This window comes from Tachyglossus aculeatus, chromosome 4, assembly GCF_015852505.1.
Source record: "Tachyglossus aculeatus isolate mTacAcu1 chromosome 4, mTacAcu1.pri, whole genome shotgun sequence".
Classification (NCBI taxonomy): domain Eukaryota; kingdom Metazoa; phylum Chordata; class Mammalia; order Monotremata; family Tachyglossidae; genus Tachyglossus; species Tachyglossus aculeatus.
In genome coordinates this window covers 2,453,452-2,478,978 of record NC_052069.1, presented here as the reverse complement: position 1 = coordinate 2,478,978, position 25,527 = coordinate 2,453,452, and the positions used below count along the sequence as shown (strand labels likewise).

At 46.1% G+C, this 25,527-nt stretch overlaps 1 protein-coding gene across 1 annotated transcript in view; it reads right to left on the bottom strand.

Annotated features, from left to right (window-relative positions):
* The window catches only part of HTT (huntingtin), a 378,122-nt gene that overhangs the window by 233,373 nt on the left and 119,222 nt on the right, over positions 1 to 25,527 (bottom strand). The window contains exons 17-23 of the mRNA XM_038744544.1: positions 20,868 to 21,026; positions 20,669 to 20,766; positions 19,118 to 19,257; positions 14,968 to 15,031; positions 12,460 to 12,560; positions 5,131 to 5,277; positions 1,958 to 2,078 (exon numbers count right to left, since the gene is read on the bottom strand). Of these exons, the coding sequence (XP_038600472.1) occupies positions 1,958 to 2,078; positions 5,131 to 5,277; positions 12,460 to 12,560; positions 14,968 to 15,031; positions 19,118 to 19,257; positions 20,669 to 20,766; positions 20,868 to 21,026 (830 nt within the window). The remainder of the gene's footprint in view (positions 1 to 1,957; positions 2,079 to 5,130; positions 5,278 to 12,459; positions 12,561 to 14,967; positions 15,032 to 19,117; positions 19,258 to 20,668; positions 20,767 to 20,867; positions 21,027 to 25,527) is intronic.

The window sequence follows — 25,527 nt, the reverse complement described above, 5'->3', positions numbered from 1 at the left end:
CTCCCCCTTCTAGACTGTGAGCCCGCTGTTGGGTAGGGACTGTCTGTATGTGTTGCCGACCTGTACTTCCCAAGCGCTTAGTACAGTGCTCTGCACACAGTAAGTGCTCAAAAAATACGATTGATTGATTGACTGATTGATTGACCTTGGGCAAGTCACTTCACTTCTGAGGGCTTCAATTACCTCATCTGCAAAGTGGCAACTAGGGCTGTGAGCCCCACGCGGACACGGACTCTGTTCGGCACTTAGTACAGTGCCTGGCACATAGTAAGTGCACAGAAGTAGTGTGGTTCAGTGGAAAGAGCCTGAGCAATCATTTGGTGAGGTCTTCTCTCTGACTGACCAGCTAAGCGTCAGAGGTCATGGGTTCTAATCCTGACTCCGTCACTTGTCTGCTGTGTGCCCTTACACCTTACAGGCAAGTCACTTAACTTCCCCGAGCCTCAGTTCCCTCATCTGTAAAATGGGGATTAAGACTGTGAGGCCCACATGGGACAATCTGATTACCTTGCATCTCCCCCAGCGCTTAGAACAGTGCTCGGCACATAGTAAGCGCTTAACAAATGTCATTATTATTATTAATACCATTTTAAAAGAGGAAAAGAAAACCAATCACCTTCTCTCCCCCAAATTAGCCTCCCTTCTGTCTGACTTTTCTTCCCCAACCCACAGGGAATGAGGAATTTTCTTCAGCAACACTGATTTTCCCCCCTGTTATTCATTCATTCATTAGAGAAGCAGGGTGGCTCAGTGGAAAGAGCACGGGCTTTGGAGTCAGAGGTCATGGGTTCGAATCCCGGCTCCACCACAAGTCTGCTATGTGACCTTGGGCACGTCATTTAACTTCTCTGAGTCTCAGTTCCCTCATCTGTAAAATGGGGATGAAGACTGTGAGGCCCACATGGGACAATCTGATTACCTTGCATCTCCCCCAGCGCTTAGAACAGTGCTCGGCACATAGTAAGCGCTTAACAAACGCCATTATTATTAATAATACCATTTTAAAAGAGGAAAAAAAAAAAAACAATCACCTTCTCTCCCCCAAATTAGCCTCCCTTCTGTCCGGCTTTTCTTCCCCAACCCACAGGGAATGAGGAATTTTCTCCAGCAACACTGATTTTCCACCCTGTTATTCATTCATTCATTAGAGAAGCAGGGTGGCTCAGTGGAAAGAGCACAGGCTTTGGAGTCAGAGGTCATGGGTTCGAATCCCGGCTCCACCACAAGTCTGCTATGTGACCTTGGGCACGTCATTTAACTTCTCTGAGTCTCAGTTCCCTCATCTGTAAAATGGGGATGAAGACTGAGAGGCCCACATGGGACAATCTGATTACCTTGCATCTCCCCCAGCGCTTAGAACAGTGCTCGGCACATAGTAAGCGCTTAACAAACGCCATTATTATTAATAATACCATTTTAAAAGAGGAAAAAAAAAAAAACAATCACCTTCTCTCCCCCAAATTAGCCTCCCTTCTGTCCGACTTTTCTTCCCCAACCCACAGGGAATGAGGAATTTTCTTCAGCAACACTGATTTTCCGCCCTGTTATTCAGTCATTCATTAGAGAAGCAGCGTGGCTCAGTGGAAAGAGCCCGGGCTTTGGAGTCAGAGGTCATGGGTTCGAATCCTGGCTCCACCACAAGTCTGCTGTGTGACCTTGGGCAGGTCACTTCACTTCTCTGAGCCTCAGTTACCTCATCTGTAAAAATGGGGATTAAGACTGTGAGCCCCACATGGGACAACTTGATCACCTTGTATCCCCCCCAGCGCTTAGAACAGTGCTTTGCACATAGTAAGCGCTTAACAAATGCCATCATTATTATTATTATTCGATCGTATTTATTGAGTGCTTACTGTGTGCAGAGCACTGGACTAAGGATCAGGTGAACAGAGGTATTCTCTCAAGTATTTGGGTTCTGCCACCGACGGGTGCTGCAAACCAAGAAGTAGAAACTCACCGTCAGAGCTCGGGTGGTGGACATGGTGAGTGCTTGCGAAACGGCCGCGACGACCCGAGAGAGGTTATTTTCCACGGTGACGTCGGTTACGTTTGGGAGCACGCTGTAGCCTCTGTACATTCTAACCAAAACAGGAATGGAGACGCATGAACCTGCTGGAATTTCACCGGTTCGAACGTGAAACGTTAGCCGTTTGACACACCGCTCCAGATGAACTTAAAGCTTATTTAACCGGACTGAGCCCCTTCCTTCCTCTCCCCCTCGTCCCCCTCTCCATCCCCCCATCTTACCTCCTTCCCTTCCCCACAGCACCTGTATATATGTATATATGTTTGCACATATTTATTACTCTATTTATTTATTTTACTTGTACATATCTATTCTATTTATTTTATTTTGTTGATATGTTTGGTTTTGTTCTCTGTCTCCCCCTTTTAGACTGTGAGCCCACTGTTGGGTAGGGACTGTCTCTATGTGTTGCCAATTTGTACTTCCCAAGCGCTTAGTACAGTGCTCTGCACATAGTAAGCGCTCAATAAATACGATTGATTGATTGATTGATTGATTGATTTTGCACCTGAAGCCCGAATCAAGCATCTCTCCTTCGACAACCCGGCCCGACACTTCGCTCCTCTACCGCTAACCTTCGCACTGTGCCTCAATCACGCCTATCTCGCCGCCGCCGTCTCTTCTAGACTGTAAGCCCACTGTTGGGTAGGGACTGTCTCTATATGTTGCCAACTTGGAATTCCCAAGCGCTTAGTACAGTGTTCTGCAAACAGTAAGTGCTCAATAAATACGAATGATTGACTGATTGATTGGTACAGTGCTTCACACACAGTAAGCACTCAATAACTCCGGTTGAATAAATGAATGAATATGCATCCCCCTCATCTTACCTCCTTCTCTTCCCCACAGCACCTGTATATATGTATATATGTTGGTACATATTTATTACTCTATTTATTTATTTATTTATCATCATCATCATCAATCGTATTTATTGAGCGCTTACTATGTGCAGAGCACTGTACTAAGCGCTTGGGAAGTACAAATTGGCAACATATAGAGACAGTCCCTACCCAACAGTGGGTTCGCAGTCTAAAAGGGGGAGACAGAGAACAAAACCAAACATACTAACAAAATAAAATAAATAGAATAGATATGTACAAATAAAATAAATAAATAGAGTAAAAAATATGTACAAACATATATACATAGATACAGGTGCAGTGAGGAAGGAAAGGAGGTAGGATGGGGGGGATTTAGAGGGGGATGAGGGGGAGAGGAAGGAAGGGGCTCAGTCTGGGAAGGCCTCCTGGAGGAGGTGAGCTCTCAGCAGGGCCTTGAAGGGAGGCAGAGAGCTAGCTTGGCGGAGGGGCAGAGGGATTGGGGGCATTCCAGGCCCGGGGGATGACGTGGGCCGGGGGTCGATGGCGGGACGGGCGAGAGCGAGGTACGGGGAGGAGATTAGTGGTGGAGGAGCGGAGGGTGCGGGCTGGGCTGGAGAAGGACAGAAGGGAGGGGAGGGAGGAGGGGGCGAGGGGATGGATGGACAGCCTGGAAGCCCAGGGGGAGGAGTTTCTGCCTGATGCGCAGATTGATCGGTAGCCGCCGGAGATTTTTGAGGAGGGGAGTAACATGCCCAGAGCGTTTCTGGACAAGGACAATCCGGGCAGCGGCGTGAAGTATGGATTGAAGTGGGGAGAGGCAGGAAGATGGGAGATCAGAAAGAAGGCTGATGCAGTAGTCCAGACGGGATAGGATGAGAGCTTGAATGAGCAGGGTAGCGGTTGGGATGGAGAGGAAAGGGCGGATCTTGGCAATGTTGGGGATTTGAGACTGGCAGGTTTTGGTCACGGCTTGGATGTGAGGGGTGAAGGAGAGAGTTCCTCACTGTACCTTGTTCTCGCCTGTCCCGCCATCGACCCCCGGCCCACGTCATCCCCCGGGCCTGGAATGCCCCCAGTCCCTCTGCCCATCCGCCAAGCTCACTCTCTTCCTCCCTTCAAGGCCCTGCTGAGAGCTCACCTCCTCCAGAAGTTAAGTGACTTGCCCAAGGTCACACAGCTGACAACTGGCGGAGCCAGAATTCAAACCCATGACCTCTGACTCCAAAGCCCGTGCTCTTTCCGCTGAGCCACATTTTATTTAGGGTCAAAAACATATATGACTCTTTTTGGCGAACGGGCCGTCCGAGGAAACATATCAAGACCCTCAATCTCATTTAGAGAATAAATAATAATAATAAAATAATGATGGCATTTATTAAGCGCTTACTATGTGCAGAGCACTGTTCTAAGCGCTGGGGAGGTTACAAGAGGATCAGGTGGCCCACGTGGGGCTCACAGTATTAATCCCCATTTTAAAGATGAGGTAACTGAGGCACAGAGAAGTCAAGTGATTTGCCCAAAGTCACACAGCTGACAACTGGGAGAGCCGGGCGTGGCTCAGTGGAAAGAGCCCGGCCTTGGGAGTCAGAGGTCATGAGTTCTAATCCCACCTCCGCCACTTACTGGCTGTGTGACTGTGGGCAAGTCACTTAACTTCTCTGTGCCTCAGTTACCTCATCTGTAAAATGGGAATTAAGACTGTGAGCCCCGCGTGGGACAACCTGATCACCTGGTATTCCCCCAGCGCTTAGAACAGTGCTTTGCACATAGTAAGCGCCTAACAAATACCATCATTCATTCATTCATTCATTCAATCGTATTCATTGAGCGCTTACTGTGTTAAGCGCTTGGGAAGTACAACATCATCATCATCATCACCAATCGTATTTATTGAGCGCTTACTATGTGCACAGCACTGTACTAAGCGCTTGGGAAGTACAAGTTGGCAACATATAGAGACAGTCCCTACCCAACAGTGGGCTCACAGTCTAAAAGGGGGAGACAGAGAACAAAACCAAACGTACTAACATAATAAAATGAATAGAATAGATATGTACAAATAAAGTAAATAAATAGAGTAATAAATATGTACAAACATATATACATATATACAGGTGTTGTGGGGAAGGGAAGGAGGTAAGATGGGGGGATGGAGAGGGGGACGAGGGGGAGAGGAAGGAAGGGGCTCAGTCTGGGAAGGCCTACAAGTTGGCAACGTATAGAGATGGCCCCTACCCAACAGCGGGATCACATTATTAATATTATTATTATTTATGGTACCTGGTAATAGTGCTGACGGAGAAATGGGATGGGGGCTGCGTCTCATGCATGAGGAGTTTCAAGTAGACGCTGCTTTGGTCCCTCGCCACGGCCACTACTGGATCCGCCTGGCCTTGGTCGCAATTGTAGAACAGCTTTGGAACGAGCCTGAAATCAAATTGGAAACCGCACTGAAAAACCGAGGGCGTCATCATGGGGATCGGAAGGAATTTATTACTCTATTTTATTTGTGCATATTTATTTATTTTGTGAATATGTTTTGTTTTGTCCTCTGCCTCCCCCTTCTAGACTGTGAGCCCGCTGTTGGGTAGGGACCGTCTCTAGATGCTGCCAACTTGGACTTCCCAAGCGCTCAGTACAGCGCTCTGCACACAGTAGGCGCTCAATAAATGCGACTGAATGAGTGAAGGATGGACCACGATATTTTTTCACCGAGGCAGAGACTCTTGTGACCTCGTTGTGGGGGCAGGGAAAGTGTCTAAGTGTCTCCCAAGCGCGTAGTACAGTGCTCTGCACATTCATTCATCCGTTTCAGCCCGAGAGGGTCGGAAAGAGTGATGGAGCTGAAGATGCCTTCCAGATTCTGATGCAGAGATTCACTCATTCATTCAATCGTATGTACTGAGCGCTTCCTGTGTGCGGAACACTGTACTAAGCGCTTGGGAAGTACAAGTCGGCAACACATGGAGACGGTCCCTACCCAACGGCGGGCTCACAGTCTTTCTCACTTGCGAGCCCACTGTTGGGTAGGGACCGTCTCTACATGTTGCCGACTTGTACTTCCCAAGCGCTTAGTACACTGCTCTGCACACAGTAAGCGCTCAATAAATACGACTGATTGATTGTGAGAGTAGAGGCACCAGTGAACCAGACTTCTGTGTGGATCAGTGATCGCTGGGCTCTCCCCACTATGGATCACGCGACGTGACTGTTTCCTGGCCCAACTGATCTTCTAGACTGTAAGCCCACTGTTGGGTAGGGACCGTCTCTATATGCTGCCAACTTGCACTTCCCAAGCGCTTAGTACAGTGCTCTGCACACAGTAAGCGCTCAATCAATATGATTAAATGAATGAATGACTGAATCTCTGCATCAGAATCTGGAAGGCATCTTCAGCTCCATCGCTCTTTCCGACCCTCTCGGCATGGGCCGGAGCAGTAGACAGTAAGTGCTCAATAAGTTCATTCAATCGCATTTATTGAGCGCTAACTTTGTACTTCACCTCCTCCAGGAGGTCTTCCCAGACTGAGCCCCCCTTTTCCTCTGCTCCTCCAACCCTTCTCATCACCCCCACTCCCCTCCCTCTGCCCTATCCCTTTCCCCTCCCCACAGCACTTGCATATATTTGTACGTATTTATCAATCTATTTTATTAATGATGTATCTATAGCTATAATTCTATTTATTCTGATGGCACTGACACCTGTCTACTTGTTCTTTTTTTTTTAATGGCATTTATTAAGCGCTTACTATGTGCAAAGCACTGTTCTAAGCGCTGGGAAGGTTACAAGGTGATCAGGTTGTCCCACAGGGGGCTCGCAATTTTAATCCCCATTTTCCAGATGAGGGAACTGAGGCCCAGAGAAGTGAAGTGACTTGCCCAAAGTCACACAGCTGACAAGTGGTGGAGCCAGGATTTGAACCCATGACCTCTGACTCCAAAGCCCAGGATCTTTTCCACTAAACCACGCTGCTTCTCTGCTTCTCTGCTTCTCTTCTCTGCTTCTTTTTTGATTCAATCGTATTTATTGAGCGCTTACTGTGTGCAGAGCACTGTACTAAGCGCTTGGGAAGTCCAAGTTGGCAACACATAGAGACGGTCCCTACCCAACAGCGGGCTCGCAGTCTAGAAGACTGTTTTTCCGTTTTTGTTGTCTGTCTCCCCCTCTAATAATAATAAATAATAATAATGGCATTTGTTAAGCGCTTACTATGTGCCAAGCACTGTTCTAAGCACTGGTGGGGATATACGGTGATCAGGTGAGTCCCACGTGGGGCTCATAGTCTTCATCCCCATTTTACAGATGAGTGAACTGAGGCTCCAAGAAGTTAAGTGACTTGCCCAAGGTCACACAGCAGACATGTGGTGGAGCTGGGATTCGAACCCATGACCTCTGACTCCAAAGCCTGGGCTCTTTGCACTGAGCTACGCTGCTTCCCCTTTTAGACTGTGAGCCCGTTGCTGGGTAGGAACCGTCTTTATCTGTTGCCGATTTGTACTTGCCAAGCGCTTAGTACAGTGCTCTGCACATAGTAAGCGCTCATTAAATTCGACTGAATGAATGAATGAGTTCTTTGAGCAGAGCACTGTACTAAGCGCAATAAATAGACCTGACTGACCAACAAATGGCAGTCCATTTGCCTGACTGATTTATAAAGGGTCTGTCCACATGAACAAATCAAGGGCCCATTTTCCTTTAATTCAGCCAAAGAAACAGGACGAGAGGCACAAACACCTAAAGGAAATCCTGAATAATTACAGAGCTACATAATAATAATAATAATGATAATAATAATGATAATAATAATAATGGCATTTGTTAAGCGCTTACTATGTGCCAAGCGCAGTTCTAAGCACTGGGGTAGATTCAAGTTAATCAGGTTAGACATAGTCCTTGTTCCACTTGGGCTTTACACTCTCAATCCCCATTTTACAGATGAGGTAACTGAGGCCCAGAGAAGTGAAGTCACTTGCCCAAGATTCATTCAATCATATTTATTAATAATAATAATAATGGCATTTATTAAGCACTTACTATGAGCAAAGCACTGTTCTAAGCACTGGGGGGGGGGGGGGATACAAGGTGATCAGGTTGTCCCATGTGGGGCTCACAGTCTTCATCCCCATTTTATAAATGAGGTAATTGAGGGACAGAGAACAATAATAATAATAATAATGATGGCATTTATTAAGCGCTTACTATGTGCAAAGCACTGTTCTAAGTGGTGGGGTGATCTAAGCGCTGGATGAGGTAACTGAGGCCCAGGGAAGTGAAGTGACTTGCCCAAGATTCATTCAATCATATTTATTATTAATAATCATCATCATCATCAATCGTATTTATTGAGCGCTTACTATGTGCAGAGCACTGTACTAAGCACTTGGGAAGTACAAACTGGCAACACATAGAGACAGTCCCTACCCAACAGTGGGCTCACAGTCTAAAAGGGGGAGACAGAGAACAAAACCAAACATACTAACAAAATAAAATAAATAGAATAGATATGTACAAGTCAAATAAATAAATAAATAGAGTAATAAATATGTACAACCATATATCCATATACCCAGGTGCTGTGGGGGAGGGAAGGAGGTAAGATGGGGGGGATGGAGAGGGGGACAAGGGGGAGAGGAAGGAAGGGGCTCAGTGTGGGAAGGCCTCCTGGAGGAGGTGAGCTCTCAGTAGGGCCTTGAAGGGAGGAAGAGAGCTAGCCTGGCGGATGGGCGGAGGGATTGGGGGCATTCCGGGCCCGGGGGAGGACGTGGGCCGGGGGTCGATGGCGGGACGGGCGAGAACGAGGCCTAACGGTGAGGAGATCAGTGGTGGCAGAGGAGCGGAGGGTGCGGGCTGGGCTGGAGAAGGACAGAAGGGAGGGGAGGGAGGAGGGGGCCAGGGGATGGATGGATGGATGGACAGCCTGGAAGCCCAGGGGGAGGAGTCTCTGCCTGATGTGCAGATTGACTGGTAGCCACTGGAGGTTTTTGAGGATAATAATAATAATGATGGCATTTATTAAGCACTTACTATGAGCAAAGCACTGTTCTAAACACTGGGGGGGATACAAGGTGATCAGGTTGTCTCACAGGGGACTCACAGTCTTAATCCCCATTTTACAGATGAGGGAACTGAGGCCCGGAGAAGTGAAGTGACTTGCCCACTGTTGGGTAGGGACTGTCTCTATATGTTGCCAGCTTGTACTTCCCAAGCGCTTAGTACAGTGCTCTGCACACAGTAAGCACTCAATAAATACGATTGATGATGATGATGATGACTGTCTCCATATGTTGCCAACTTGTACTTCCCAAGCGCTTAGTACAGTGCTCTGCACACAGTAAGCACTCAATAAATACAACTGATTGATTGATTGATAGAGAAACAGCGTGGCTCAGTGGAAAGAGCCCGGGCTTTGGAGTCAGAGGTCATGGGTTCAAATCCCGGCTCCACCAATTGTCAGCTGGGTGACTTTGGGCAAGTCATTTCACTTCTCTGGGCCTCAGTTCCCTCATCTGTAAAATGGGGATGAAGACCGTGAGCCCAACATGGGACAAACTGATCACCTTGTATCACCCCAGTGCTTAGAACAGCTTTGCACATAGTAAGCGCTTAAGAAATACCATCATTATTATTATTATTGATTGATTGATTCATTCAATCATATTTATTGAGCACTCACTGTGTTGCAGAGCACTGGACTAAGCGCTGGGGAAGTTCAAGCAGCAACAGGTAGGGACGGAGAAGTGAAGTGACTTGCCCAAAGTCACACAGCTGACAAGTGGCGGAGCCGGGATTAGAACCCATGACCTCTGACTCCCAACCCCGGGCTCTTTTCCACTGAGCCACGCTGCTTCTCGTTTCGTTGTCTGTCTCCCCTTTCTGTGAGCCCATTTGTTGGGTAGGGACCGTCTCTATATGTTGCTGACTTGTAATAATAAAAACAATAATAATTTTGGTATTTGTTAAGCACTTACTATGTGCCAAGCACTGTTCTAAGCGCTGGGGGGATACAAGGTGATCAGGTTGTCCCACATGGGGCTCACAATCTTCATCCCCACTTTGCAGATGACGTCACTCAGGCCCAGAGAATAATTATAATAATAATAATAATGCCATTTGTTAAGCGCTTACTATGTGCAAAGCACTGTTCTAAGCGCTGGGGGAGATATAAGGTAATCAGGTTGTCCCACAGGGGGCTCACAATCTTAATCCCCATTTTGCAGATGAGGTCACTGAGGCCCAGAGAATAATTATAATAATAAAAATAATGCCATTTGTTAAGCGCTTACTATGTGCCAAGCACTGTTCTAAGCACTGGGGGAGATATAAGGTAATCAGGTTGTCCCACATGGGGCTCACAATCTTAATCCCCATTTTGCAGATGAGGTCACTGAGGCCCAGAGAACAATAATAATAATAATAATAATGGCATTTGTTAAGCGCTTACTATGTGCCAAGCACTGTTCTAAGCGCTGGCGGAGATATAAGGTAATCAGGTTGTCCCACATGGGGCTCACAATCTTAATCCCCATTTTGCAGATGAGGTCACTGAGGCCCAGAGAAGTTAAGTGACTTGCCCAAAATCACACAGCTGATAAGTGGGGGAGCCGGGATTTGAACCCATGACCTCTGACTCCCAAGCTCGGGCTCTTTCCACTGAGCCACGCTGCTTCTCTTGTACTTCTCAAGTGCTTAGTACAGTGCTCTGCACACAGTAAGCGCTCAATAAATACGATTGAGTGAATGAACAAATAATTATAATAATAATAGTAATGATGGTATTTGTTAAATGCTTACTATGTGCCAAGCGCTGTTCTAAGCGCTGGGGGGGAGATACAAGGTAATCTTTCAGCAGCTCAAGATCTGATTATTTATTTATTTTTACTTATTTATTTTATGTGTACATATTTATTCTATTTATTTTATTTTGCTAATATGTTTTGTTTTGTTGTCTGTCTTCCCCTTCTACACTGTGAGCCCGCTGTTGGGTAGGGACCGTCTCTACATGTTGCCAACTTGGACTTCCCAAGTGCTTAGTCCAGTGCTCTGCACACATTAAGCGCTCAATAAATACGACTGAATGAATGAATGAATCAAGATAATAATAATAATGATGGTATTTGTTAAGTGCTTACTACGTGCAAAGCACTGTTCTAAGCGCTGGGGAGGTTACAAGGTGATGAGGTTGTCCCACGGGGGGTGCACAGTTTTAATCCCCATTTTCCAGATGAGGTAACTGAGGCCCAGAGAAGTGAAGTGACTTGTCCAAAGTCACACAGCTGACCGTTGGCAGAGCTGGGATTTGAACACGTGACCTCTGACTCCAAATAATAATAATGATGGCATTTATTAAGCGTTTACTATGTGCAAAGCACTGTTCTAAGCGCTGGGGAGGTTACAAGGTGATCAGGTTGTCCCACGGGGGGCTCACGGTTTTAATCCCCATTTTCCAGATGAGGGAACTGAGGCCCAGAGAAGTCAAGTGACTTGCCCAAAGTCACACAGCTGACCGTTGGCACAGCCGGGATTTGAACCTGCGACCTCTGACTCCAAAGCCTGGGCTCTTTCCACTGAGCCACGGTGCATCACACAGCAGATACGTAGTGAAGCCGGTTTTTTAGACTGTGAGCCCACTGTTGGGTAGGGACTGTACATGTTGCCAACTTGTACTTCCCAAGCACTTAGTACAGTGCTCTGCACACAGTAAGTGTTCAATAAATACGACTGATTGATTGATTAGAACTCGGGTCCTTCTGACTCCCTGGATGGGCTCTAGCCCCTAAGCTGCGTCTGTCTTGCTGTTTTAGCTGTGGTTTAGGCTAAAGGAGAGGTCACGCGCCAGCTGAGCCTTTCTAGGGCCGTGGCTCAGTGGAAAGAGCCCGGGCTTTGGAGTCCGAGGTCACGGGTTCGAATCCCGACTCATCCACATGTCTGCTGTGTGGCCTTGGGCAAGTCACTTCACTTCTCTGAGCCTCAGTTCCCTCATCCGCAAAATGGGGATTAAGACTGGGAGCCCCACGTAGGGCAACTTGATCACCTTGTATTCCCCCCCCAGCGCTTAGAACAGTGCTTTGCACATAGTAAGTGCTTAATACATGCCATTATTATCATTATTATTATTACTATTATTATTATTATTATTTGGAGTCAGAGGTCACGGGTTCAAATCCCGGCTCTGCCAACGGCCAGCTGTGTGACTTTGGACAAGTCACTTCACTTCTCTGGGCCTCAGTTCCCTCATCTGGAAAGTGGGGATTAAAACCGTGAGCCCCCCGTGGGACAACCTGATCACCCTGTATCCCCCCCAGCGCTTAGAACAGTGCTTTGCACATAGTAAGTGCTTAAAAAATGCCATTATTATTATTATTATAGTAAGCACTTAACAAATGCCATTATTGTTATTATTCTTATTGTGAGCCCACTGTTGGGTAGGGACTGTCTCTATGTGTTGCCAATTTGTACTTCCCAAGCGCTTGGTACAGTGCTCTGCACATACTAAGCGCTCAATAAATACGATTGATGATGATGATGATTATTATTATTATTATTATTGCCACGAGTCAGAGCTTCAACAAACCCCCGCCCGGGCAGCCCCCCGTGACGCGAGGACTCACCTCGTCAACGAAGACGCCGCAACGTGTCGCACTCGGGGATCTTCGTCTCCGAGGAGGGTGACCACGACGTCGTTGAGGACCCGATCTTGTAGGTTCAACAACTTGGCGTGAAAGACGACAGAAACAGAGACGATTGAAACGGACGGAAGGGGAGACGCTTTCGGGGCGTTGGACAGGGCTTCTGGGTAACCAACAAGACATTAATAATAATAATAATAATAATAATGGCATTTGTGAAGCGCTTACTATGTGCAAAGCACTGTTCTAAGCGCGGGGGGGGATACAAGTTGATCAGGTTGTCCCACGTGGGGCTCACAGTCTTCATCCCCATTTTACAGATGAGGGAACTGAGGCTTAGAGAAGTCAGGTGACTTGCCCAAGGTCACACAGCAGACATGTGGCGGAGCCGGGATTCGAACCCATGACCTCTGACTCCAAAGCCCAGGCTCTTTCCGCTGAGCCACACTGCTTCACATTACCGGTTGAAACCCACCTTCAGATTTCATTCATTCATTCATTCATTCAATCGTATTTGTGGAGCGCTTACTGTGTGCAGAGCACTGTACTAAGCGCTTGGGAAGTACAAGTTGGCAACACATAGAGACGGTTCCTATCCAACAGTGGGTTCGCATCTGTCATGTATTTATGTTAGTGTCAGTCTCCCTCTCCAGACTGTAATTTCACTGTGGGCAGGGAATGTGTCGGTTTTATTGTTAAAGTGTACTCTCCCAAGCAGTTCTGCACACAGTAAGCGCCCAATAAATAGGATGACTGTACTTGTAACTTGTATTTCCCAAGCGCTTAGTACAGTGATCTGCACACAGTAAGCGCTCAATAAATACGATTGATGATGATGATGACTGACTAGACTGTGTGTCATGGAGTCCTGGTCTCCAAGAGGCCTTCCCAGACTAAGCCCCCCGTTATCCTCTGCTCCTCCACCTGATCAATCAATTGTACTTATTGAGCGCTTACTGTGTGCAGAGCACTGTATTAAGCGCTTGGGAAGTACAAGTTGGCAACATACAGAGACGGTCCCTACCCAACAGTGGGCTCACAGTCTAGAAGGGGGAGACAGAGGACAAAACAAAACATATTAACAAAATAAATAGATAAATATGCACAAAGAAAATAAACAGAGTAATAAATTCTCTCCCCCTTCTAGACTGTATATATGTATATATGTTTGTACATATTTATTACTCTATTTATTTTACTTGTACACGTCTATTCTATTTATTTTATTTTGTTAGTATGTTTGGTTTTGTTGTCTGTCTTCCCCTTTTAGACTGCGAGCCCACTGTTGGGTAGGGACCGTCTCTATGTGTTGCCAACTTGGACTTCCCAAGCGCTTAGTACAGTGCTCTGCACACAGTAAGTGCTCAATAAATATGATTGATTGATTGATTGATTGACTGTGAGCCCACTGTTGGGTAGGGACCGTCTCCACGTGTTGCCGACTTGAACTTCCCAAGTGCTTAGTCCAGTGCTCTGCACACAGTAAGTGCTCAAGTCATTCATTCATTCAATCATATTTATTCATTCATTCATTCAATCATATTTATTGAGCGCTTACTGTGTGCAGAGTACTGTACTAAGCGCTTGGGAAGTACAATTTGGCAACATCTAGAGACGGTCCCTACCCAACAGCGGGCTTACAGTCTAGAAGGGGGAGACAGAGGACAAAACAAAACATATTAACAAAATAAATAGATAAATATGCACAAATAAAATAAATAGAGTAATAAATTCTCTCCCCCTTCCAGACTGTGAGCCCACTGTTGGGTAGGGACCGTCTCCACATGTTGCCAACTTGGACTTCCCAAGCGCTAGCCCAGTGCTCTGCACACAGTAAGCGCTCAAGTCATTCATTCATTCATTCAATCGTAATTATTGAGCGCTTACTGCGTGCAGAGCACTGGACTAAGCGCTTGGGAAGTCCAGGTCGGCAACATATAGAGATGGTCCCTACCCAACAGCGGGCTCACAGTCTAGAAGGGGGAGACAGACGACAAAACCAAACATATTAACAAAATAAATAGAGAAATATGCACAAATAAAATAGAGTAATAAATTCTCTACCCCTTCTAGACTGTGAGCCCACTGTTGGGTAGGGACTGCCTCCACATGTTGCCGACTTGAACTTCCCAAGCGCTTAGCCCAGTGCTCCGCATGCAGTAATTGCTCAAGTCATTCATTAATTCATTCAATCGTATTTATTGAGCGCTTACTGCGTGCAGAGCACTGGACTAAGCGCTTGGGAAGTCCAAGCTGGCAACATCTAGAGACGGTCCCTACCCAAAAAGCGGCTCACAGTCTAGAAGGGGGAGACAGACGACAAAACAAAACATATTAACAAAGTAAAATAGAATATGTACAAATAAAATAGAGTAATAAAACATATATACATATATACAGGTGCCGTGGGGAGGGGAAGGAGGTAAGGCGGGGGGGGACGGGGAGGGGGAGGAGGGGGACACACACGGATTTGGCTTTAAGTTCGCTTACCCCGGTGTAATGATGAGCGCCTCTGTGCAAATGCTCGGCCTTTGCCTCCAAAAAGCTGACTAACCTGAACACGCGGTGGAGAAAACACATCGTGAATCTCGATGACAAAGGAACGACCGATGGATGGCTGAAAATTACTTTCTACATTACGGAGCTCTGAGGAAAAGAGGCAAACTGGGCGTTCAGTTTGGCCCTCGTCAGGAACTCTGTCCTCCCCTCAATCAGTCTGCTCTTGATTTGTACTTGCCAAGCGCTTAGTACAGTGCTCTGCGTACAGTATGCGCTCAATAAATAAGATTGAATGAACGAACGAATGGTCAGTTGTATCAATTGAGCGCTTACTGTGTTCAGAGCCCTGTACTTAGCACTTGGGAGAGAACAACTGAACGATAAATGGACGCATTCTCTGCCCACAACGAGCTTACAGTTTAGAGGAGGGGAGATACATATCAATACACAAAAAATTACAGATGTTCATTCATTCATTCAATCGTATTTATCAATTAATCAATGAATCAATCGTATTTATTGAGCGCTTACTGTGTACAGAGCACTGTACTAAGCGCTTGGGAAGTACAAGTTGGCAACATATCATCATTATTATTATTATTGGTAAATAGTCATAGATGAATTCTTGTTTCAGTGGGAGGTTAGAGGAAAACGGATGAAAGAGTGTGTGGAAGCAGCGTGGCTCAGTGGAAAGAGCCCAGGCTTTGGAGTCAGAGGTCATGGGTTCAAATCCCCGCTTGTCCACTAGTCAGCTGTGTGACTTTGGGCAAGTCACTTCACTTCTCCGTGCCTCAGTTCCCTCATCTGTAAAATGGGGATTAAGACTGTGAGCCCCCCGTGGGACAACCTGATCACTTTGTAACCTCCCCAGCGCTTAGAACAGTGCTTTGCACATAGTAAGTGCTTAATAAATGCCATTATTATTATTATTATTATTATCATCATCATCAATCGTATTTATTGAGCGCTTACTGTGTGCAGAGCACTGGACTAAGCGCTTGGGAAGTACAAGTTGGCAACATATAGAGACAGCCCCTACCCAATAGTGGGCTCACAGTCTAGAAGGGGGAGACAGAGAACAAAACCAAACATACTAACAAAATAAAATAAATAGAATAGATATTTATTGAGCGCTTACTGTGTGCAGAGCACTGTACGACGCGCTTGGGAAGTACAAATCGGCAACGTTTAGAGACGGTCCCTACCCAACAACGGGCTCACAGTCTAGAAGGGGGAGACGGACGACGAAACAAAACATGTGGACGGGTGTCAAGTCGTTGGAACAAATGGAATTAAAGCTAAATGCACATCATTAACAAAATAAATAGAACAGTAAATATGTACAAATAAAATAGAGTGATAAATCTGTACAGACATATATACAGGTGTGGTGGGGAGGGGAAATAAATAGAATAGTAAATATGTACAAGTAAAATAGAGTGATAAATCTGTACAAACATATATATACAGGTGTTGTGGGGAGAGGAAGGAGGGAGGGCAGGGGGGATGGGGAGGAGGAGAGGAAAAAGGGGGCTGAGTGTGGGAAGGCCTCCTGGAGGAGGTGAGCGCTCAGTAGGGCTTCGAAGGGAGGAAGAGAGCTAGCTTGGCAGATGTGCGGAGGGAGGCCATTCCCTCCGGGCCAGGGGGAGGACGTGGGCTGGGGGTCGACGGCAGGACAGGTGAGAACAAGTGAGGTGGTCAGGTGTACTTTAATCGTATTTATTGAGCGCTTACAGTGTGCAGAGCACTGTACTAAGCGCTTGGGAAGTACAAGTTGGCAACATATAGAGATGGTCCCTACCCAACAGTGGGTTCACAGTCACATATGTACATAAGTGCTTTGGGGCTGGGAGGGCGGGGGAAGAACAGGGCGACACAGAAGGGAGTGGGAGAAGAGGAAAGGGGGCACTTAGTCAGGGAAGGCCTCTTGGAGGAGGAGATGGGCCTCTAATAAGGCTCGAAGGGGGAGAGTCATTGTCTGTCCATTTGAGGAGGGAGGGGAGTCCAGGCCAGAGGCGGGACGTGGGCCAGGGGTCGGTGGCGAGAGACGAGAGATCGAGGGGCAGTGAAAAGTTTAGCACTAGAGGAGTGAAGTGTGTGGGGTGGGTTGTAGAAGGAGGGAAGCGAGGTGAGGTAGTAATAATAATAATAATAATAATGTTGGCATTTGTTAAGCGCTTACTATGTGCAAAGCACTGTTCTAAGCGCTGGGGGGGATACGAAGTGATCAGGTTGTCCCATGTGGGGGTCACAGTCTTCATCCCCATTTTACAGATGAGGTAACTGAGGCTCGGAGAAGTGAAGTGACTTGCCCAAGGTCACACAGCAGACATGTGGCGGAGCCGGGATTCGGGGGCTCAGTGTGGGAAGGCCTCCCGGAGGAGGTGAGCGCTCAGTAGGGCTTTGAAGGGAGGAAGAGAGCTAGTTTGGTGGATGGGCAGAGGGAGAGAGGGCATTCCGGGCCAGGGGGAGGACGTGGGCCGGGGGTCGATGGCGGGACAGGCGAGAACGAGGCCTAACGGTGAGGGGATTAGCGGTGGCAGAGGAGTGGAGGGGGCGGGCTGGGATGGAGAAGGACAGAAGGGAGGGGAGGTAGGAGGGGGCGAGGGGATGGACAGCCTTGAAGCCGAGAGTGAGGAGTTTTTGCCTGCTGTGTGACTTTGGGCAACTCACTTTACTTCTCCGTGCCTCCGTTCCCTCATCTGTGAAATGGGGATTACGACTGTGAGCCCTATGTGGAACACGGACTGTTTCCAACAGGATTAGCCCAACCCCACACTTTGGTACAGTGCCTGGCACATAGTAAGCACCTGACAGATACAAGCGGCGTGGCTCAGTGGAAAGAGCCCGGGCTTTGGAGTCGGAGGTCGTGGGTTCGAATCCCGGCCCCGCCGCATGTCTGCTGTGTGACCCTGGGCAAGTCACTTCACTTCTCTGAGCCTGTTACCTCATCTGTAAAATGGGGATTAAGACTGTGAGCCCCCCGTGGGACAACCCGATCACCTTGTAACCTCCCCAGCTCCTAGAACGGTGCTTTGCATAGTAAGCGCTTAACAAATGCCATTATTATTATTATATTATTATATTCGAAAAAACTAAAAAATAAACAACAAAAAAGTTTGCCACGTGCAGATTAGTGCCGGGGGAAAGTGCTAAAACGCAGGTTCTAGGGAACGAGTACAGCCCGTGTTGGAGCAGAATTGGCTCAACTCATTCATTCAATCGTATTTATTGAGCGCTTACTGTGTGCACAGCACTGTACTAAGCGCTTGGGAAGTACAACTCCACTTCCTGATTCACTCTGGCCCTTTTTCCATACTCCTGCAATCACTAATTATAGCTGGGTTTTCCCTCCCGTTCCCACTGCTTGTGAAACACTGACATCTCCCTGTTTCCTCGTGGCTCCGTGGAAACAGCCGGGGCTTTGGAGTCAGAAGCCACGGGTTCAAATCCCAGCTCCGCCCACTGTCAGCTGTGTGACTTGGGGCAAGTCACTTCACTGCTCTGGGCCTCGGATCCCTCATCTGGAAAAGGGGGATGGAGACTGTGAGCCCCCCGTGGGACCACCTGAGTACCTTGTATCCTCCCCAGCGCTTCGAAGCGTGCTTTGTACGTAGTAAGCGCTGAATAAAATGCCATTATTATTATTATTATTCTCCAGGTAAACTGCTCGAGGACAAGGGAAGAAGGTCTCGGGCCTGGAATGCCGTCCCTCCTCAAATCCGACAGATTCTTCCCGTCTCCAAAGCCTTACTGAAGGCCCATCTCCTCCAAGAGGCCTTCCCAGACTAAAACCCACTTTTCCTCATCTCCCTCTCCCTTCTGCATCACCATGACTTGCCCTCCTTGCGCTTCCCCTCGTCCCAGCCCCACACCACGAACGTCCATATCTGTCATCTTATTTATTTTCATCGACGTCTGCCTCCCTGCATCCTGACCGTGAGCTCACTGCGGGCAGGGAATGTCACCGTTCACTGTTGCATCGCTCTCTCCCGAGCGCTTAGCGTTGTTCTCCGCACACACGAGGTGCTCAGTAAATACGACTGGGCGGATGAAAAGGGAAATCATCGTCAATCGTATTTATTGAGCGCTTACTGTGTGCAGAGCACTGTACTAAGCGCTTAAATCCAAGCTCACTCACCTAAAGTCAATTTCTGCCAGCGTTTCCAAAAGCTCCGTCCGGACCAGCCAGTAGGAACTGTGGCTGAGGGTCAGGACGTCGATGATCAACTGCAAGCCGAGTTCGCTGTAGCTGCTGTTGCATAAACTCATGACACAGTGCTGAAAGAAAAAGCGATTTCAGCGTTTAGAATGGCGACACATTCCACACGCAAACTTGGATATATAATTATATATAATATATCATAAATTATATCATATATTATAACATATATTATATTATATTATATTTTATATTATATATTGTATATATTATATATACATATATTATATATTATATATATAATATATATATTATTATATATATTATATATATACTATATATACTGTATATATTATATTATATATTTATATCGTATATGCAATATATTATATATAATATATTATAATATATAACATAATATTGCATATAATATTGTATTATATTATATTATATATTTATATCATACATACAATGTATTATATTATATATTATATTATATTATATTGTATATTGTAATATATGATATAATATAATATATAATATGTAATTATATTATATATTGTTGGTATTTGTTAAGCATTTACTATGGGCATAGCACTGTTCTAAGCGCTGGGGGGAATACAAGGAGATGAGGTTGTCCCACATGGGGCTCACAGTCTTAATCCCCATTTTCCAGATGAGGGAACTGAGGCCCAGAGAAGTGAAGTGACTTGCCCAGGGTCACACAGCAGACATGTAAGCCCCCAGTTCCCCCGCCGACCCCCATCTTACCTCCTTCCCTTCCCCACAGCACCTGTGTATATGTATATATGTTTGTACAGATTAATTACTCTATTTATTTTACTTGTACATATCTATTCTATTTATTTTATTTTGTTAGTACGTTTGGTTTTGTTCTCCGTCTCCCCCTTTTAGACTGTGAGCCCACTGTTGGGTAGGGACCGTCTCTAGATGTTGCCAACTTGGACTTCCCAAGCGCTTAGTACAGTGCTCTGCACACAGTAAGCGCTCAATAAATACGATTGAATGAATGCTTACTACATGCCAGGCACTGTACTAATCCGCCGGGGTAGATACAAGATAATCAGGGTGGACACAGTCCCCGTCCCAAATGGGACTCACAGTCTTCATTCCCGTTATTACAGAAGAGGTAACTGAGGCCCAGAGAAGTGAAGCGACTTGCCCACGGTCACAGAGCAGGCGGAGCCGGGATTAGAACCCAGGTCCTTCTGACGCCCGGGCCCACGCTCTATCCACATGAGCAGTCTTTTAGACTGTGAGCCCGCTGTTGGGTAGGGACTGTCTCTATATGTTGCCAACTTGGACTTCCCAAGCGCTTAGTACAGTGCTCTGCACACCGTAAGCGCTCAATAAATACGACTGATTGACTGATTGATTGATGAGCACGCTGCTTCTCGTTTACTGGGTGTCGAAATGGGATTTTCTTCTACCCAGCACCTCTCATTTCCCAGACACGACGGTAGCCGAGTCCCGAGACCGTAAATAAACTCGGAAAATACGTATACTCACCCTTACGGCGCTGCACGCCAGCTTACAGGTAACCGAGGATTCGTCTTTCAGACTTTTCTGCAGCAAAGGAATGCAGTCGACCAGAGAAAAGCCATTTCCTGATGGGAGAGGGAAGAGGAAACGCCAAATCGTAAGGAATTTCGGGGAGCCTCGCGAAGCAATCCGAGGGGGACGTCGCCGCGGGAGAAGCCGCTTTTACCTGTCGAACTCCTGACCCAAGCCAGCCAGCTCTCCGCATCGAACCGCGACTTGTTGAGAATGGAGTAGACGATGGTCCCGCATAAAATAGAAGTGGCTCCTCTGATTTGTGGGTCTCCGTGGTCGATGTAGCTTAAGATGTCAGACACGTACTGCTCCTCTGGGAAAATGAATTGTGCTCAAAATGATTGAGGCTGTTATTTCTTCCAGGGATCTAATGAGGTCGAGCCGGACGCTGGCGGCTCATGCCGGAGTTATTGGGAAGGCCGTACATTTTCATAAATGTAACGATGAGGGCAGTTTAAGATGTGGGTTTTATAAATAATACTAATAATAATAATGATAGCATTTATTAAGTGCTTACTATGTGCAAAGCACTGTTCTCCCCCTCCTCATCCCCCACCTTACCTCCTTCCCCTCCTCACAGCACCTGTATATATGTATATATGTTTGTACGTATTTATTACTCTTATTTGTACATATTTATTTTATTTTGTTAATATGTTTTGTTTTGTTGTCTGTCTAGACTGTGAGCCCGCTGTCAGGCAGGGACCGTCTCTATATGTTGCCAACTTGGACTTCCCAAGCGCTTAGTCCAGTGCTCTGCACACAGTAAGCCCTCAATAAATACGACTGAAAGAATGAATGAATGTTCCAAGCGCTGGGGAGGTTACAAGGTGATCAGGTTGTCCCACGGGGGGGCTCGCGGTCTTAATCCCCATTTTCCAGATGAGGGAACTGAGGCCCAGAGAAATTCAGTGACTTGCCCAAAGTCACACAGCTGACAAGTGGCGGAGCCGGGATTTGAACCCACGACCTCTGACTCCAAAGGCCGGGCTCTTTCCAATCAATCAATCGTATTTATTGAGCGCTTACTGTGTGCAGAGCACTGTACTAAGTGCTTGGGAAGTACAAGTTCCACTGAGCCATGCTGCTTCTCTAAATGTAGTATTACTCGCAAATGCACACCCTGAATTCGGGCAAAATCAGTACCTAATCCCTGGGGAAGCGGTTCGCTCCCGCAAGGAATACTGTTTTGTTTTGTTGTGTCTCCCCCTTCTAGTCCGTGAGCCCGTTGTTTGGTAGGGAATGTCTCTATCTGTTGCCAAACTGTACTTTCCAGGCGCTCAGTACAGTGCTCTGCACAGTAAGTGCTCAATAAATACGACTGAATGAATGAGTGATATGATAAAGTCATATCGCTGGGTTAGAGAACAGTTCACTAAGCAAACCACAATTCATTCAGCAAAGCGTGTGGCTCCCAAACTGAATAAAGCCATGCTGGTGGCTTTATTACCCCAGACTGAGCCCCCTTTTTCCTCTCCTCCTCCCCATTCATTCATTCAATCGTATTTATTGGGCGCTTACTGTGTGCAGAGCACTGTACTAAGCGCTTGGGAAATACAAGCTGGCAACATATAGAGACGGTCCCTACCCAACAGTGGGCTCACAGTCTAGGAGATAAATGAATGACACACGGACAGACATTAAATGACGGACAGACATTAGTATAAATGAATAAGTAGAAAAATGAATGACACATGGACAGACATTAAATGACAGATGGACAGATATTAATATCAATGAATAAGTAGATAAATGAAGGACACATGGCCAGACATTAATATAAATAAGTAGATAAATAAGTGACAGATGGACAGACATTAATATAAATACTAATGATAATAATCCCCTCGCCCTCCCTCCTTCCCCTCTCCAAAGCCCCTGTATAGATGTTTGGACAGATTTATTACTCTATTGATTTTACTTGCACATATTTACTATTCTATTTATTTTGTGAATGATGTGCATCTAGCTTTAATTCTATTTGTTCTGACGACTGTGACACCTATCTACATGTTTTGTTTTGTCATCTGTCACCCCCTTCTAGACGGTGAGCCCGTTGTTGGGTAGGGACCGCCTCTATATGTCGCCGACCTGGACTTCCCAAGCGCTTAGTCCAGTGCTCTGCACACAATAAGCGCTCAATAAATACGAATGAATGAATGGTGGGTGAGAGAACAATTCACTGAGCAAATTTGGCTAGTTCTCTTAGCCCCCTTAGTTTTTCCCCAAGAGTAAGATGACCTTTTCTTTAAAAAGGAACTGTGTATAAACTATGCTGACAGTGTTTCCAATTTCCATTGTCTCGCTCTCTGCCCGCTGTTGGGTAGGGACCGCCTCTATATGTCGCCGACTTGTACTTCCCAAGCGCTTAGTACAGTGCTCTGCACACAGTAAGCGCTCAATAAATACGAATGAATGAATGGTGGGTGAGAGAACAATTCATTGAGCAAATTTTGCTAGTTCTCTTAGCCCCCTTAGTTTTTCCCCAAGAGAAAGATGACCTTTTCTTTAAAAAAGAACTGTGTATAAACTGTGCTGACAGTGTTTCCAATTTCCATTGTCTCGCTCTCTGCCCGCTGTTGGGTAGGGACCGCCTCTATATGTCGCCGACTTGTACTTCCCAAGCGCTTAGTACAGTGCTCTGCACACAGTAAGCGCTCAATAAATACGAATGAATGAATGGTGGGTGAGAGAACAATTCATTGAGCAAATTTTGCTAGTTCTCTTAGCCCCCTTAGTTTTTCCCCAAGAGAAAGATGACCTTTTCTTTAAAAAAGAACTGTGTATAAACTGTGCTGACAGTGTTTCCAATTTCCATTGTCTCGCTCTCTGCCCGCTGTTGGGTAGGGACCCCTCTATATGTTGCCGACTTGTACTTCCCAAGCGCTTAGTACAGTGCTCTGCACACAGTAAGCGCTCAATAAATACAAATGAATGAATGGTGGGTGAGAGAACAATTCACTGAGCAAATTTTGCTAGTTCTCTTAGTCCCCTTAGTTTTTCCCCAAGAGTAAGATGACCTTTTCTTTAAAAAGGAACTGTGTATAAACTATGCTGACAGTGTTTCAAATTTCCATTGTCTTGCTCTCTGCCCACTATTGGGTAGAGACCACCTCTATATGTTGCCGACTTGTACTTCCCAAGCGCTTAGTACAGTGCTCTGCACACAGTAAGCGCTCAATAAATACGACTGAATGAATGAATGAAGGAATGGTGGGTGAGAGAACAATTCATTGAGCAAATTTTGCTAGTTCTCTTAGCCCCCTTAGTATTTTCCCAAGAGAAAGATGACCTTTTCTTTAAAAAGGAACTGTGTATAAACTATGCTGAGAGTGTTTCCAATTTCCATTGTCTCGCTCTCTGCCCACTGTTGGGTAGGGACCGTCTCTATATGTCGCCGACTTGGACTTCCCAAGCGCTTAGTACAGTGCTCTGCACATAACAAGCACTCAATAAATACGAATGAATGAATGGTGGGTGAGAGAATAATTCATTGAGCAAATTTGGCTAGTTCTCTTAGCCCCCTTAGTATTTTCCCAAGAGAAAGATGACCTTTTCTTTAAAAAGGAACTGTGTATAAACTGTGCTGACAGTGTTTCCGATTTCCATTGTCTCGCTCTCTGCCCGCTGTTGGGTAGGGACCGCCTCTATATGCTGCCGACTTGGACTTCCCAGGCTCTTAGTACAGTGCTCTGCACAGAGTAAGCGCTCAATAAATACGATTGAATGAATGAATGAAGGAATGGTGGGTGAGAGAACAATTCATTGAGCAAATTTGGCTAGTTCTCTTAGCCCCCTTAATTTTTTCCCCAAGAGAAAGATGACCTTTTCTTTAAAAAGGAACTGTGTATAAACTGTGCTGACAGTATTTCCAATTTCCATTGTCTCGCTCTCTGCCCGCTGTTGGGTAGGGACCGCCTCTATCTGTTGCCGACTTGGACTTCCCAAGCGCTTAGTCCAGTGCTCTGCACACAGTAAGCGCTCAATAAATATGATTGAATGAATGAGTGCAGACTACTCTGACCACTTCAAAAAATAAGAGGGCTCAGTTGTTTTTTTTAATCCCTAAAGACAATTGTTGGAAAAGTTTTGACTTCGAAAATGCCACCCCTTACTCTCCCACCAGTGAGATGCCAAGATTCATTCTATTCTATTTATTTTGTTAATATGTTTGGTTTGGTTCTCTGTCTCCCCCTTCTAGACTGTGAGCCATCCCCCATCCCCCCGCCCTACCTCCTTCCCTTCCCCACAACACCTGTATATCATCATCATCATCAATTGTATTTATTGAGCGCTTACTATGTGCAGAGCACTGGACTAAGCGCTTGGGAAGTACAAGTTGGCCACATCTAGAGACAGTCCCTACCCAACAGTGGGCTCACAGTCTAAAAGGGGGAGACAGAGAACAAAACCAAACATACTAACAAAATAAAATAGAATAGATATGTAGAAATAAATTATATAGAGTAAAAAAAATATGTACAAAAATATATACATATATACAAGTGCTGTGGGGAAGGGAGGGAGGTAAGATGGGGGGATGGAGAGGGGGATGAGGGGGAGAGAGTATATATGTATATATATATATGCTTATATGTATATATATGTATATATGTTTGTACAGATTTATTACTCTATTTATTTATTTATTTTACTTGTACATATCTATTCTATTTATTTTATTTTGTTAATATGCTTGGTTGTGTTCTCTGTCTCCCCCTTTTCAGACTGTGAGCCCACTGTTGGGTAGGGACCGTCTCTAGATGTTGCCAACTTGGACTTCCCAAGCGCTTAGTCCAGTGCTCTGCACACAG